Raw genomic sequence first — 16,581 nt, 5'->3', positions numbered from 1 at the left:
AGTGCATATCTGTCTTCGTTTCAGTATAAACTCTAAAAGGGTAATCCATTTTACCTCTTTGGTATTCCCCACAATCTTACACACAGCAGAAGTAAAATACATGAGAGTAATAAAAATAAGAACAACTAGGCAAATGATACTTCATTTTAGTTAATCCTGCTTATTTTCTTACCTGTGGGATCCCAAGTTATATTGTGTGCTATTGATTCCAGAAAAAATTGGCCACTTTTCTGCCACTGACTATATAATTCCTAAAATTAAGAAAAGAGTCATTTAGCCCATTATGATTGGCATCTTTTCTCTGTCAAATGTGTACGTTTACGCTTGCTATTCTTACAATAACACAATTTTAAAGATAACAAAATGTTCAATTCAGTCAACAAAAATAGAGAATATATGATAAAGAAGACATGTGAGAGAATATCCATTACTGGTGGTCAAAATTCTATCTTTAGTATAAACAGCCAATAACCATATGCTACCTTGGATAACAGTCTTATTAACCTCAGATTTAATTATTAATTTATTATTACTACAGTTACAGTTAAAAATTTAATTTTAAATGTGTCTGTGGCTTTACTATTTGATGTTTTCTTCTCCTTTACTGTTTTATCCCCATCTGAGATCATAATGGTATGTGGGAATATTCAGAATAAAAGATGTAACGTTTTGATACTACTATATAATTTATCGCCTTACAACTTCTTAAAGCAAAATTTTCCCCTTTTTTCTGCCTGCAAATCAGTAAGAAATATACAATGTATTGTGACCCAGAACACATACACATACAAATAAATACAACCTACGTTTATCCTTATTACATGTGACATACTCTGATACTTTCATTCTCTTTTTAAATTCAGGTTGTGGCCTACACTAAGCTAAGTTCACAGCCCAATTACAGATTGAGATTCATACTCTCTTAATGTGGTGGCTCTCAAACTTTGGTACAACAAAGAATAGCCTGAGATGTTACTAAAAATTCAAATTTCCAAGACCTGTGCCCAAAAATTCAGGTTCAAAAGTTTCAGGATGGGGCACAGAAACCTGTACTTTAACACCCCAGGTGATTTTGACATAGGTGACCTACAGAATATGCTTTCATGAAACACTGTCTTGCAGGAACGTCTTTCAATCACAGTACATACCAGAACCCTCTCTAGAACAAGACATATAAGTGCATTGACACAATCCTACAGCTACAGATTTAGAAATTCCCAGGGCAGGATCTGGGCACATATACCCAACAGTAGTTGTGATGTGCAATTCTCATGAAGACCACCATCTTAAAAGAATACTCTGTAATATACAAAGAAAAGGAAATATTTTTACAATGATCTGAAGATTCTGAGACTATATTCTAGAATCATATATTCTATACATCTTTCAAGTCTGTAACTTTACCATTTGATCCACTTTAGCCCTTCTTCAAGTTTTTATTATCCCTTCTGCAAAGTCAGTGCTGATAAGCCAACAAACCAGCCTCTTTTTGAGTTTTATACATTATATTCATAATTAGTAAAGGAGAAAATGGGCAAACACTGAAATTCTCTATTTTATCTTTCCCAATAAAGGCATTTTAACATAACATAGTGATTTTCAAAAGCCACTTATTTTATTTAATAAATATTTATTGAGTATTGAAATACACTGTTCAATTGGGCTGGGTAGGGTAATCACCTAAAAAATTTCTTTTTAGTACTGCCAATTACTAATTCTTAAGCCTTAAAGAGGCTCAAATATTGGATTCACTAGGCAATCTGTAAAAACAAATAGAAATCAGAAGTGTGAACACTACTGTGAAATTTAAAGATAAATATCAATTAACTCAGAAAATAGTTTTCATCAACACAAGATAAGAAAAGGACGCTCACACCTAGGAATCAATACAGATGGTTTTACTCTTAGTTCTGTGGCTTAACAGCAGTTTCACTGGTCAAGTCACTATATTCTTTGAGCCTACTCTACTGCCTTATTCGTAAAAAGAAGAAATAATAGCTGTACAAACTAGGTTTGAAGTAATTTGTAAAATACTAATGAGCTAAGTGAAGATGATACGAAAACTATCAAAAGATATATAAAGGTATGTCTGCTATTAAAACAGTTTAGTCCTTTATAATTAATGTATTTCTAAATGGTCTTTGACATGTTAGCCTAATAATATTCCTATCAAGACTGAATAGATATTAATCAATTTGAGAGTTGAGCAAAGAATTTCATAAGGCTGACTTACCTAAGACCAACTAGCTAGACAGACTCAGAAATAGAAATCAGTCCTATGACCCCCAAAACATTGCTCTTTCAATGACACTATACTTATCTTCTTTCAGATGGTTTGTTTTTATTTTTATTTTCAGAGACAGGGTCTCTCTGTGTTACCCTGGCTGGAATGCAGTGCTGCAATCATTGCTCACCACAACCTCAAATTTTTGGGCTCAAATGATCCTCCCGTCTCAGCCTCCTGAGCAGCTGAGACTATAGGCATGCGCCACCATGCCTGGCTAAACTGTTTTAAAAATGTTGCCCAGGCTGGTTTCAAACTCTTGGCCTTATGCAATCTTCCTGCCTCAGCCTCTTAAGTAGAGAAGATTACAGGCATGAGCATTAAAGAACCTATAAAATCTACTAACATGATCCAAATATTTATAAACTATTGGGTAACCAGTTTTCAGAACTATTTCTGAGTACAGCTTCCTTATAAAGAAAAACATTCACTGACCTATTAACGATTGTATTACATGATCTAAATAATGCAAGAAAGTTAAGCCCTGAAGAGGCAAAAAACCTGTATAAAGGTAGATTATAAAACAAAGAAAAAGTACTACATATGGCTGGACGAGGGTATTTGATACTAGCAATAAAGTAAGTGCCAAACTTTAGGTTACTGACTCTTGAAATATTATAAAATTTAAAATTTCAGAGATAAAATAATAAAGCATTTTAACAATTCATCGGCACGATTTATTTTAACTATTCCAATGAAAAATTTAAATATATTTTTAATATCAAAATGGAATTTAACATGTAGGTTCAATTATAGTATATAAGTTATACTGATGTACTCGATGATCACTCTGATTTTATGCTCTTTTAATACTTAACACATTTCAATTCCTAAAAGAAAAAATCATAAATTACTGACCAAATTTTTCTTTTGTTTCGGTAGGTTAACTGGTTCAAAAATGGAGATAACGTTTCCATAAGATGCTGCAATCTTTTAAAAAGAAAAAAAGAACTTATCAGGGATATGTTAACTTACTTATGAATCAAAAAAAGCAAAGAAATGAATACTGTAACTTTATGCCAATACACACAATTTCACTCACTGATGCTTAAGAATGTCAGTTTTGAAGACTATCACATTTGCATTAGAATCCTAAACTGCTACTTACTATGTAACTAACAACTTAATCTCTCCAAACATTAGTTTCCATATCAGTGTTCATAATATGCACACTATCTTCCTAACAGCATTATTTTGAGGGTTGAAATAACACTTGTAAAACACCTAGCATATAATAAGTGACATACAATATGCACAGTAAATGTTAATTGTTGTCATCCATCCTCAAAATTCATAATTCTGTCAGTGTATATTAACGTTTCAAAAATATAACTTAGGTCTATTCCTCTAGAAACTCCTGAGTACATTTTAAAACATATTTTACTTTATTTATCCTTTGAATTTACTCTTTAAATTGATGGATCATAACCTTTCCTGGCTCTGTCTTATAAGGTCACTACTACTAAAACTTGAGTGAGTCTCATATGAAGAACATCAAAATATCAGAAATCAAACAGAGAGAGACAGACAGACAGAGAGAGATTAAATGAATGGATCATGGATAGAAAAAAGAACATATGATCTAGTAAAGAGGAAGGTATGAGGACACAACATACATATGGAGAAAAAAACTGTGAATGGATATTTTAAGCATTCTGAGTTCTTAGGATATAGATCTCACTTGTGCTGCACTGATCTGAAGGAAGTGTTAATTTGGGCCTTTAATTATGGGTGGGATTTCAAAAAGCAGCAAGTATTCAACTTTATAAATAGGGCATAGTATGAACACAGGTGTAAACATTAAAACAGGTAATATATGTTTAGAGGTGAATGACCACCATCCCACCAAGAAGAGAGTGCTCCTTCTAACAGAATAGAGTACCTGAGACTAAAAAGGCAGGTCTGAACCAGGTTGTAAAATGCCTCACACCAAGGTGAACAATTTGAACTTTTCCAAGGTAATGGGCTAAGAATATTTTGAAGCTGATGAATAACAGGATAAATGAGGATTAATTTTCTCAGAAAAATGAATTAGGTGGTAGTACAGTACGAAGAAAAAAACAGCAGTAATAAAAATACAGGTGCCTATGATGTTAACATTTCCTTTTTTTTTTTTTTTTTTTTGAAACAGAGTCTCATGCTGTCACCCGGGCTGAAGTGCAATGGCGGGATCTCGGCTCACTGCAACCTCTGCCTCCCGAGTTCAAGCGATTCTCCTGCCTCAGTCTCCTGAGTAGCTGGGATTACAGGCGCCTGCCACCATGCCCAGCTAATTTTTTTTTTTTTTTTTTTTTGTATTTTTAAGTAGAGACGGGGTTTCTCTATTTTGGCCATAATAGTCTTGAACTCCTGACCTCATGATCCACCTGCCTTGGCTTCCCAAAGAACATTTCCTTCTTAAATGCAAACAGTCAAAAGTCCCCGGGTACCAGAACCTGCCAATTTTCTTCCTGATACTTTAAGGAACCACTCTGATAATACCGATATCTGTAAATGAAGAAAATATTTCTTCATTAGAATGATTATAAAACCAAATGACTTCTTAATTCCTCTTTTTGTTTTTCTAGAGATGGGGTCTTGCTTTGTCACTCAGGCTGCAGTGCGTGGTGCAATCAGAGCTCACTGCAGCCTGGAACTCCTGGGCTCAAGTGATTCTCCCACTTCAGCTTCCCGGGTAGCTAGGACTACAGAAGCATACCACCACGTCCGGTTATTTACTTTTTATTTTTATTTTTATAGAGACAGGGTTGCCCCAGGCTGGTCTCAAACTCCTGGTCTCAAGCGATCTGCCCACCTTGACCCTTCTAAAGCTCTGGGATTACAGGCAAGAGCCACCACACCTGGCCATGATTTCTTCATTCTAACCTGGACTGTCATATAGTCTATTACAAAAAGATAGCCCATATTGGAAAGTATTAAATTAGATTTTTAACATTAACCAACTCCATGTGAGTCTAGATAGTATTAAGCAAGTTTTTATACAGTTAAGAAAGATTACAGAACAGAAGAGCTAGGAGACCAAACAAACATGAAGAGAATGAAAATAAAAATCTCAAGGATAGGCTGGGCGCCGTGGTTCACATAATCCCAGCACTTTGGGAGGCCAATGAGGGCAGATCACGAGGTCAGGAGATTGAGACCAGACCGACCAACATGGTGAAACCCCGTTTCTACTAAAAATACAAAAATTAGCTGGGTATGATGGCAGGCACCTATAATCCCAGCTATTCGTGAGGCTGAGGTAGGAGAATTACCTGAACCCGGGAGGCAGAGGCAGCAGTGAGCCAAGATTGCGCCACTGCACTCTAGCCTGGGCAACAGAGTGAGACTCCATCTCAAAGAAAAAAAAATAAAAAAATAAAGGATCTTCAGCATTCCATAATAAAGAGCATTTTTGTTGTATAGCAAGAAGTCATCAGAGGCCTCAACAAAAGATAGGGGATACTTGTAACTATATTAAAGGGAAGGAATACCATGTAACAAAAAGAATAGTAGTTCAACAAATAGGTAAAGATTGAGAAAACAGAAACTCCTTTTATAATTAGTATCTTTAGGTCCCAGGAAGCAACTTTTAATACTAGAAGGTTTACCTCAAATGAAGATTAGATTTAAAAACAAATGATTGGGTTCATGGACTCTTATATGACGAATTTGATTCCTTACACAAAATGTTCTAGTGGAACCATATGAGTATATTTGCAAAGTTCAGTCCAGTCTTGCTACGACTATACATAGGCCTTACCATCTATGCCTACATGGAGTTATTTTAAGCTATATATTATGCTGCCTTGCCTACTAGTATGACTTTCTCATTCTGGTACTATAGGAACTGTATTTAACCTGATCTAGAAGAATTTTATACTTTGTTTCCTCTGTTTTTGTTGTTACTATTTTACTTTCAAGGCTACCTTTTTACTTTTCATATGCAAATAGAAGTCCAGATAAAGTTTTTCACTTTTCTTATGGGCTTAGAATATTATAAACTCTAGAAGAGTTTTTCATTTCCACAAAGTTACACAGCCCTTGTTACACAGAAGTTACAAGGAGATAACTACCTGTTTACAAACAAACAAGCTCTAAATCATTTCCTTTAGTTTATTTGTAAATGTTGAAGATTTATTGTTACTCCTTTCCCCCAATCCAATCACCTTTTAAATACGTAAGCTTTAGACTCATTCTATATCAGTAAGTAGTATATTTCTTTCTCAGAGAAGATGATGCTATAATTTAAAATTATATAAGAATAGAATTTCTGGCACTCTTGGAATGCATCTTAGAGAGCCAAAAATTTTTCTAGCTACACTATCTTTGAAACAAAGCCAAGTCTCTAATTCAATAGGAAATACATACTTCAGAGATTATCCTGACAAAAACCATATTCCAAACAAATTTGTATATTACAAGATTACAAACCTTGCCTTGTTGCATTGAACAGTCTACACATCCCACTTGAATATTTCCATGTTTAGCTCCTGGGATTATCTGTAATCTTTCAAAATCGCTTCCCAGTATTACAATGTCACATCCAGATGCATAAGCCTAAAAAACAAAATAAAATAAAAATGATAGAAGTGTCAAGGAAACATTTACCATGTAGAATACTAGTATTAACTATCACGTTTTAAGGCAGGGAGAATAAATGTTTTAAAAGACCAATTTTAGATGTTTTCTTCAAAAAAAATCTGTACTTGGAACTATTTCCCTTACCTCCCAATATACAGCCTATTAGCAAATTCTGTCAGTCCTATCTGCAAAATATGCATCAACTTTGTCCACTTTTTTCATCTCCAATGAATGACCCTTGTCTAAACCAAACCACGATATTTCTCTCCTTTCCTACTATTAATAGTGAACTTCCATTTTTGCCTCCCTCTAATGCATTTCCACAAAGAGTGATATTTGAAAAATGTTTATTGCACCAAGTAATTTTCCCTGCTTAAACCCCTCAATAGTTTTTCACTGCACTTGGAATAAAATCTCAACAACTTACCATGGTCAGTATCCTAAATGGTGGTCCTTCCATAACCCCATCTCAGGCTATTCTTTCCTTCTCTCAGTTGGCTCTTGTTTCTGTTCCTTTTTCCATCTCAAGGTGTTTATCTGCCTGGTCTTTTCTAGTTAGCTGTTTTCCAACATTCAGGTCACAGTTCCCAACCACTATCTCTCCCATTACTTTCTATCACATTACGGTTTATTTTCTTCATGGCATATATCACAATTTTTAAATGTCTTGTTTATTGTCCATATCTATTATTAAAAGTTAAATTCCAAAAAGGAAGGATTCAAGTTCATCTTGTTCTCTACTCTAGTCTTCAATTCTAAAACAAGGGCCTAGAATGCAGCTAATAATTTATAAATGGAATAAATGAAACATTTGATTTCACAAAAACAGTCACCACAACAAAAGAAAGTATACACAGTTCAAGACTTGTTGGCAGGCATTTCATAGCTCTTTTTCAATTTTACAACAGTTAACATAACTCTCCCAACTAGAACTCTTTTTGTGTGTATCCTTTTCCCTACCACCTTCTTTGATCACAGGAGTTTCTTCCATTACAGGTACATGGTTGTTCTCCTAGGATTCATATTATAGGCTGGAACACGTTACAATAATAAAACATTTAACACAAACTGTTTTCCAACCTGAGTTCATAAAGTTTTTATCAACTCTCTACTTGCTCCTCATTTCTGCACAAGCACATGTATTTAAAAATTATACTTCAGGCTGAGCGCAGTGGCTCACGCCTGTAATCCCAGTACTTTAGCAGGCGGAGGCAGGCAGATCACCTGAGGTCTGGAGTTCAAGACCAGCCTGATCAACACGGAGAAACCCTGTCTCTACTAAAAATACAAAATTAGCCGGGCGTGGTCATGCATGTCTGTGATCTCAGCTACTTGGGAGGCTGAGGCAGGAGAATCGCTTGAACCCAGGAGGTAGAGGTTGCAGCAAGCTGAGATCACGCCACTGCACTCCAGCCTAGACAACAAAAGCGAAACGCCATCTCAAAAAAAAAAAAAACTTCATATATACTTTATCTTAATTTCTACCAAAACCAAAATTATTCTGTATATGCTATCAAAAAAATATTTAAAATGGCACTTGAGAGAACATACAAATGAATGTGCTATATGGAAAAGAAAATCAAGGCCCAAATAAGTTGATAGCGTCTTAACGGCAGAGTGGGCTTCAGAACCTGATCTCTTGATTCTTGGTTTCCTGCTATTTCCATGGCACCAACAGGGCCTAGCCTACTTAACATGTTTGCCTGGAATTTTACCTAAAAATAAGAAAGAATAATCAAGTATGATTCCACTAGTATCACAAAGTGAAAAGAACTGGCTCAAACAAACAAAAAAACCACATGATGATCTCCTCTCCTATATAAATATCCATGGTGGGATCATAGGACTTGTCATAAGATCATTAGCAAGAATAAATTCCAAAGGCTAATTTTAAGAGAAGTTGTCTTTCACATAATTTAGAAACTAATTTTTCTACTTGATATTAAATTTTGAGAATACTAATTGTCACTGTTTCTCAAAATATTGTGTTGAATTTTACATGTTTACAATTTAGATTTGCTCTAATTCCTTTGGAATTTGCCCTTTGCATTTACAACGGCTAACTAGCACAATAGGCCTAGCTTTTGGCCCATCTCGACGCACCCTCCTCACTAAACTTAATCATTTCTAGCTTTTGATTTAAAGGAAGAGATGTGCAACTCTTCCTTTCACTTGAACACTTAAAAGACACTGTAGGGTTGTAACTATTATAATTTCTATATCATTGTGTCTCAGTGAATAGGGAGCTCTGAGCAGAAAAGAGATATGAGAGAAAAGCCAATTGGTGGTATAGTCACAATACACAAAACATTTATTAAGTTTACTGTCCTAGAGGAGCGCAGTTCATTGGCACTCCACAACCATTACAATAGTAACAAAGATCACTGATCACCATAACAGGTATAATAATAATTTTAAAAGAGGCCAGGCATGGTGGCTCACATCTGTAATTCCAGCACTTTGGGAGGCCAAGGCAGGCAGATCACTTGAGGTCAGGAGTTCAAGACCAGCCTGGCCAACATGGTGAAATCCCGTCTCCACTTAAAATACAAAAATTGGCCAGACATGCTTGTTTGAAACCAGGAGGCAGAGGTGGCACTGAGCCAAGATCGTGCTGCTGCACTCCAGCCTGGGTGACAGAGCAAGACTCTGTTCAAAAATAATAATAATAAAAGTGTGAAATAGTTTGAGAATTACCAAAATGCGACAGAGACACAAAGTGAGCTCATGCAGCTGGAAAAAATAGTACTGACAGATTTGCTCAACAAAGGGTTGCCACAAAACTTCAATTTGTAAAAATCATAATACTTGAAGTGCAATAAAGGAAACGGCAAGAAAACAAGATATGACTGTATTCAAGAAAACTGAAAACAAATGTCTACACAAAAACTTGTACATCAACGCTCATACCAGCATTATTCATAATGGCCACAAAGGGAAACAACTCAAATGTCTATCAACTGTGCATGGCTAAACAAAATATAGTATATATCCCTACAACGGATTATTATTAAGCCATAAAAAGTATTAATAAAAGCTAGAACATGGATGAACTTTACAAAATACCACATGTTTTATTATTTCACTTTCCAGAATAGACAGATTCATAGAGTCAGTAAGGCAGTTGGTATAAATAAGCAAACAAGCAATGTAAGTGGCTGTAAGATAGCAGCTGCCAGTGGCTAGGGGTAGTGGCAAATAGACAGTGACTGGTAACAGACACGGGATTTCTCTTGGGGGTGAGGAAAATGTTCTATAATCAGATTGTGGCAATAGACATTGTTAATACACTAAAGCCACCAAAATTGACACTTTGAAAGGGTGAACTTTATGGTATGTAAATTATATTTCAAAAAAGCTGTTATTTAAAAAATAATAATTGTGGCTCCAAAAAGGTGGTGTTTCACTCACCTCCAAAGGAAATGAAACATAGATGCATACAATGTCGCACCTGTAATGCCGCCTAATCAGGAGGCTAAGGAGAGAGGATCACTTGAGCCCAGGAGTTTGAGATCAGCTTGGGCAACACAGCAAGACCCCATATGGAAAAAAAAAAAAAAGAATTTTTCTTAAATAAAAAGAAAATCCAAAACAAATATACAGTGCTGAAATTATCACCAGAAATAACCCAGAACTCAAATATGAAGACAAGACAGTTCTGGGGCCACAGGAATGAAAAAAGATAATTTTCAGAAATGAAAAAAGACAAAGAGACTTCCACATTCACAACACCCCTCCCCCAATTCTGCCCAGCACCTAGGGCATAGAAAACTTCCCCAAACATTGTTTCTATACTGGAAAAAGTGAGATTATGGTGAACAGCTAGCTTCCCCACCATCTTGGGTTCTCTAGCAGGATATCTGTAACAGCCCTAACCCATAAGAAGCACCACAAGTGCCTAAATAAATATCTCTGAGGACAGGGAGAAACAAAGAGGGCAGGCACTATTATCCGCATCCCTGAAAATACTGCTCCATAACTCAGCCAAAGGACATGCCACAAGAGAGAGGCTGTTCAGTTGTAACACTACCCTGTAGGAGGTTTGTCCCACAGGTTTCCAGCACATGAACCCTTAGCCAGCATTCCCACTCTGCTGAGACACCTCCTGTGGGATCTCCTCACTTTAGGAAGCGTGGCCCTTTGACGGTTTACTACAGCCACGGTGAACCTGGACTTAAGGCCAACACCTGGAGCCTAAAAAGGGGCAGTGGCTTAGCAGTGAAGAATCTCTAAATAAAGATACCCAATATAAACCAAAACAAGCCAAAGACTACAATAAATAACTAATCCATAAATGCAAAGACACAGGTGCACGCATCCACGAGAAACAGCAGGCCAGGCACAGTGGATCACACCTATAATCCCAACACCGGAAGGCCAAAGCAGGAGGATCCTTTGTGTCTAGGAGTTTAAAACCAGGCTGGGCAGCACAGCAAGACTTGCCTCTACAAAAAACAAAAATAAAAACATTAGCTGGGTGTGGTGACACGTGCCTGCAGTCCCAGCTACTAACAAGGCTGAGATGGGAGGACCACTTGAGCCTGGTAAATTAAGGCTGCAGTGAGCTGTGATCTCACCCCTGCACCCCAGCCTACGCAATAGAGCAAGACACTGTCAAATAAATAAATAAATAAACAAACACATGCATGCATGCAGCAAACACAGAACCATGATCTCACCAAACAAAGCAAGGAACCAGTACCTGACCCTAACCAGTAGGCAATATGTGAGCTCTCTGACCAAGAATTCAAAATAGTTTTAAGGAAACAACTATTCAGTGATCTCTAAGATAACACAACAAGCAATTCAGAAATTTATCAGAAAAAGTTAATAAAGATATTGAAATATTTTTTAAAACTCAAACAGAAATCTTGGAACTGAGAAATACATTTGCTGAACTAAAAAATTCATTAGAGGCTCTCCACAGAATAACGGATCCAGCAGAAGAAAGAATCAGTGAGCTCAAAGACAGGCTATTTAAAAACATACAGAGAACAAAAAAACAAAAAAGAAAAGTAATGAAGTTGCCTACAAGATATAAAAAATTACTTCGAAAAATGAAATCTAAGAATTGGCATTCAAGAGGGATTTGAACAAGAGAAAGAAGTAGAAAGCTTATCCAAAGAAATAACAGAAAACTTTCCAAAACTTTAGAAAGACATAAATATCCAGGTAGATGAAGGCCAGAAAAACCCAAACAGATTTGACCCAAATAAGACTAACCCCAAGTGGCCAGGCACAGTGGCTCATGCCTGTAATCCCAGCACTTCGGGAGGCTGGCTTGGTAGTCACCTGAGGAGTCAGGAGTTGAGACCAGCCGCCAACATGAGTGAAAACCTATCTCTACTAAAACACAAAGAATTAGCTAGGTGTGGTGGCGAGCCTATAATCCCAGCTACTTGGGAGGCTGAGGTAGGAGAATCGCTTGAACCCGGAAGGTGGAGGTTGCAGTGATCCCGAGATCCTTGTACACTCCAGCATGGGCGAGGGTGGGGGCGTGAAGCGACTCTTCTCAAAATAAAAAAGACTAACCCCAAGCATAAAATAATCAAACTCTCAAAGGTCAAGGACAAAGAGAAAATTCTAAAAGCAGTACAAAAGCCAGGTGCGGTGGCTCACGCCTGTAATCCCAACACTTTGGGAGGCCAAGGCGGGCGGATCACCTGAGGTCTGGAGTTCAAGACCAGCCTGACCAATCTGGAGAAACCCCGTCTCTACTAAAAATACAAAATTAGCCGGGTGCGGTGGCGTATGCCTGTAATCCCAGCTACTCAGGAAGGCTGAGCCAGGAGAATTGTTTGAACCCAGGAGGCAGAGGTTGCGGTGAGCCAAGATTGTGCCATTGCATTCCAGCCTGGGCAACAAGAGTGAAACTCTGTCTCAAAATTAAATAAATAAATAAATAAATAAATAAAAAGGCAGCACCAAAAATGAAGCAGCTATGCACAAGACTGATGCTTGTAATCCCAGCACTTTGGGAGGCCAAGGTGGGTGGATCACTTAAGGCCAGGAGTTTGAGACCAGCCTGGCCAAAATGGCAAAACCCCATCTCTACTAAAAAATACAAAAATAAGCAGGGTGAAGTGGGGCACACCTGTAATTCCAGCTACCTGGGAGGCTGAGGCGTGAGAATCGCTTGAATCCAGGAGGCAGAGGTTGCTGTGATTCTGAGATCATGCCACTGCACTCCAGCCTGGGTGATGGAATGAGACTCTGTCTCAAAAATATATATATATGTAAAGGAGCTCCAATTTGTCTGGCAAAAGATTCATCAAGGGAAACCACATAGGCCAGGAAGGAGCTAGGTGACACTTTCAAAATGCTAAAAGACAAAATACTGTCTTCTACAAATACTGTAGCCAGCAAAGTTATCCTTCAAATATGAAGGAGAGATAAAGTATTTCCCAAAGGGTGACAAAATCCACCACCTTCAAGACTTGCAAAAATGCTACAGGGAGTTCTTCAACATGAAACAAACCACTAACACGCAAAAAAAAAATTTTTTTGGAAGATATAAAACTCAATAGAAAAATTAAGTCACATACAAATTTAGAAGAATACTATAATTGTGGTGTGTAACCTATTCATAACTCTATTATGAAGCCCAAAAGACAAATCTATCAAAAACAATATCTACAGTAACTTTTTAAGAGATAAGCAATATAAAAACATGCAAATTAAGATAACTGAAAGCCAAAAATGTGAATATAGAATTTTATTTTTATTTGTTTCTATTCTTTGAGATATAAGCTGTCATAGCTTTAAGACAATAATGCACTTCAGTAAGATGTTTTATGTGAGCCCTCATGGTAGCCACAGTGCCAAAACCAATAATAAATTCTTTAAAAATAAACAGTAACAAAGTAAAACACACTATCAGAGAAGAGCATTTAACCACAAAGGATGACAGTAAGAAAGGAAGACAGGAGTAGAAAAACAACCAGAAAAACAACAAAATGCCAGTAGTAAATCCTTACTTACCAATAATATTTTTTTTAAAAGGAAAACCCACAATTACTTTTGCACCAACCTAATAACACAATGTAAAGGGGCTTTATTCTCCCATTAGAAGGCACAGAGTGGCTGAATAAATGAAGAAAAAAGAGCCAACTATATACTGTCCACAAGAAACCCACCTCACCAATAAAAGCATACATAGACTGAAAGTAAAGGAGTGAAAAAAGATATTACATGCAACTGAAAACCAAAAAATAGCCGGACTAGCTATACTTACATCAGATAAAATATGCTACGAATCAAAGACTATAAAGAGACAAAGATTGCTATATAATGATAAAGCAGTCAATCTAGAAATAGGATATAACAATTATAAATATCTCCATCACCCAACACCAGAGCTCTCAAGCATATAAAGCAAACACTGCTGGGCATGGTGCCTCACACTTGTAATCCCAGCACTTTGGGAGGCCGAGACTGGTGGATCACCTGAGGTCAGGAGTTAGAGGCCAGCCTAGCCAATATGGTGAAGCCTTCTCTCTACTAAAAATACGAAAATTAGCTGGGCACAGTGGGGGTGCCTGTAATCCCAGCTACTCGGGAGGCTGAGGCAGGAGAATCGCCTCAACCTGGGAGAAAGAGGTTGCAGTTAGCCAAGATCGCGCCATTGCACTCCAGCCTGAGCAACAGAATGAGACTCTGTCTCAAACAAATAAATAAAATAATTAAAAATAAAGCAAGCGTGAATAGATCTAAATAGAATGCAATACAAAACGTAGGAGAATTTAACACCCCACTCTCAGTAATAGACAGATCATCTAACAGAAGAATCAACAAAAGAAACATCAGTTAAACGATACACTAGATCTAATAGGCCTGACATTTAAAGAACACCCACCTAACCGCTGCAGAATACATATTATTTTCATCAGCACATAGACTATTGCCAAAAATAGACATATCTGAGGTCACAAAACAAGTCTGAACAATTTTTTTAAAAGGAGAAATCATATAAAGTATCTTTTCTCACTACAATGGAATAAAACTAGAAATAAGTAAGAAAACCCTCGGAAACTTCACAAATATGCACCTGAATGACCAATGGATCAGTAACAAAATTAGGAAGGAAATTAAAACTTTCTTAAAACAAATGAAAATGGGAACACAACATAAAATCTACAGGATATAGCAAAAGCAGTACTAAGAAAAGTTGAAAGCAATAAATGCTTACATTTAAAAAGTAGAAAAAAGAAAAAAAGTAGAAAGACTTCAAATAACCTAATAATGCACCTCAAGGAACTTGAAAACCACGAGCAAATCAAACCCAAATTCATACGAGGAAAAAATGAAGATCAGAGCATAAATAAATGAAATTGAGACAAAAAGATCAACGAAATGAAACTTTTTAATGAAAAGTTAAAGAAAATAAACAAACCTTTGGCTTGACTAACAAAAAAACAGAAGACCCAAATAAGTAACAAATTAAAAAGAAGACATAACAACTAGATCAAAGAAATAAAAAGAATCCTTATGAACAACTATATACCAGCAAATTCAACAAAATCCAGAAGTGAGTGGATAAATTCCTGGACACATACAACCTACCAAGATTGAACCACAAGGAAATAGAAAACCTCAACAAATCAATAATGAGTAATGAGATGGAAGCCATAATAAATAGTATTTTATCAAAGGAAAGCTCAGGACCTGCTGGCTTCACTGCTGAATTCTATCAAACATTTAAAGAAGAACTAACACCAATCTACTCAAACACTTCAAAAAAAATTGAAGAGAAAGGAAGACTTTCAAACTCATCTGGAGACCAGCATTATCCTGACACCAAAACCAGACAAAACAACAACAACAAAAATCTACAAGCCCATATCACACATGAAGACAGATACAAAAATTCTCAATAAAACACCTGCAAACCAAATTGAACAACACACTAAAAGATCACTCACCATGATAAAGTGGCATTCATACCAGGGACGTGAGGATGGTTCAACATATGTGATATGGTTTGGCTCTGTGTCCCCACCCAAATCTCATCTTGAATTGTACACCCATAATTTCCATGTGTTGTGGAAGGGACCAGGTGGGAGAGAATTGAATCATGGAGGTGGTTTACCCCATACTGTTCTCGCGGGAGTGAATAAGTCTCACGAGATCTGATGGTTTGATAAGGGGAAACCCATTTCGCTTGGCTCTCATTCTCTCTCTTGCCACCACCATGTGAAATGTGCCTTTCACCTTCGGCCATGATTGAGAGGCCTCCCCAGCCACGTGGAAGTGTAAGTCCAATAAACCTCTTTTGTAACTTGCTCAGTCTTGGGTATGTCTTTATCAGCAGCATGAAAAGAGACGAATACAATATGTAAATCAATAAATGTGATATATCACCTTAACAGAAACAAGAACAAAAACCATACGATAGTTTCAATAGATCCTGGAAAAGCATTTGATAAAATTTAACATCCCTTGATGATAAAAACCCTCAACAAACTGGGCATAGGAGGAACATTCCTCACAATAATAAAGATTATTTATGAAAAACCCACAGCTATCGTCATTCTAAATAGGGAAAAACTGAAGATTTTTCCTCTAAGATCTGGAACAAGAATGCCCACTTTCACCACTTTTATTCAATACAGTACTAGAAGTCCTGGCCAGAGCAGTTAAGCAAGAGAAAAAAATAAAGAGTAATCAAATTGGAAAAGAAGTCAAATTAGCCTTGTTCACAAATGATATGACTGTATACTCAGAACAGCCTTAAG

General features: G+C 36.7%; 1 protein-coding gene across 10 annotated transcripts in view; it reads right to left on the bottom strand.

Moving 5' to 3' along the window:
• DMXL1 (Dmx like 1) overlaps positions 1-16,581 on the bottom strand; it is a 175,054-nt gene that overhangs the window by 143,505 nt on the left and 14,968 nt on the right. For 8 of the 10 annotated variants that reach the window (XM_031666421.1, XM_021939615.2, XM_003900023.5 and 5 more), the window contains 3 exons: positions 6,698-6,823; positions 3,143-3,214; positions 173-251 (listed from right to left, as the gene is read on the bottom strand). In XM_031666421.1, the coding sequence (XP_031522281.1) occupies positions 173-251; positions 3,143-3,214; positions 6,698-6,823 (277 nt within the window). Of the gene's footprint in view, positions 1-172; positions 252-3,142; positions 3,215-4,638; positions 4,772-6,697; positions 6,824-7,274; positions 8,044-16,581 lie in introns of those variants that run through there. The other 2 variants (XM_031666422.1, XM_031666424.1) reach the window with 2 other exon arrangements.

Source organism: Papio anubis, chromosome 5 (assembly GCF_008728515.1).
Source record: "Papio anubis isolate 15944 chromosome 5, Panubis1.0, whole genome shotgun sequence".
NCBI lineage: Eukaryota > Metazoa > Chordata > Mammalia > Primates > Cercopithecidae > Papio > Papio anubis.
Note: the sequence above shows the minus strand (reverse complement) of the source record. Positions and strands in the feature narration are given on the sequence as shown.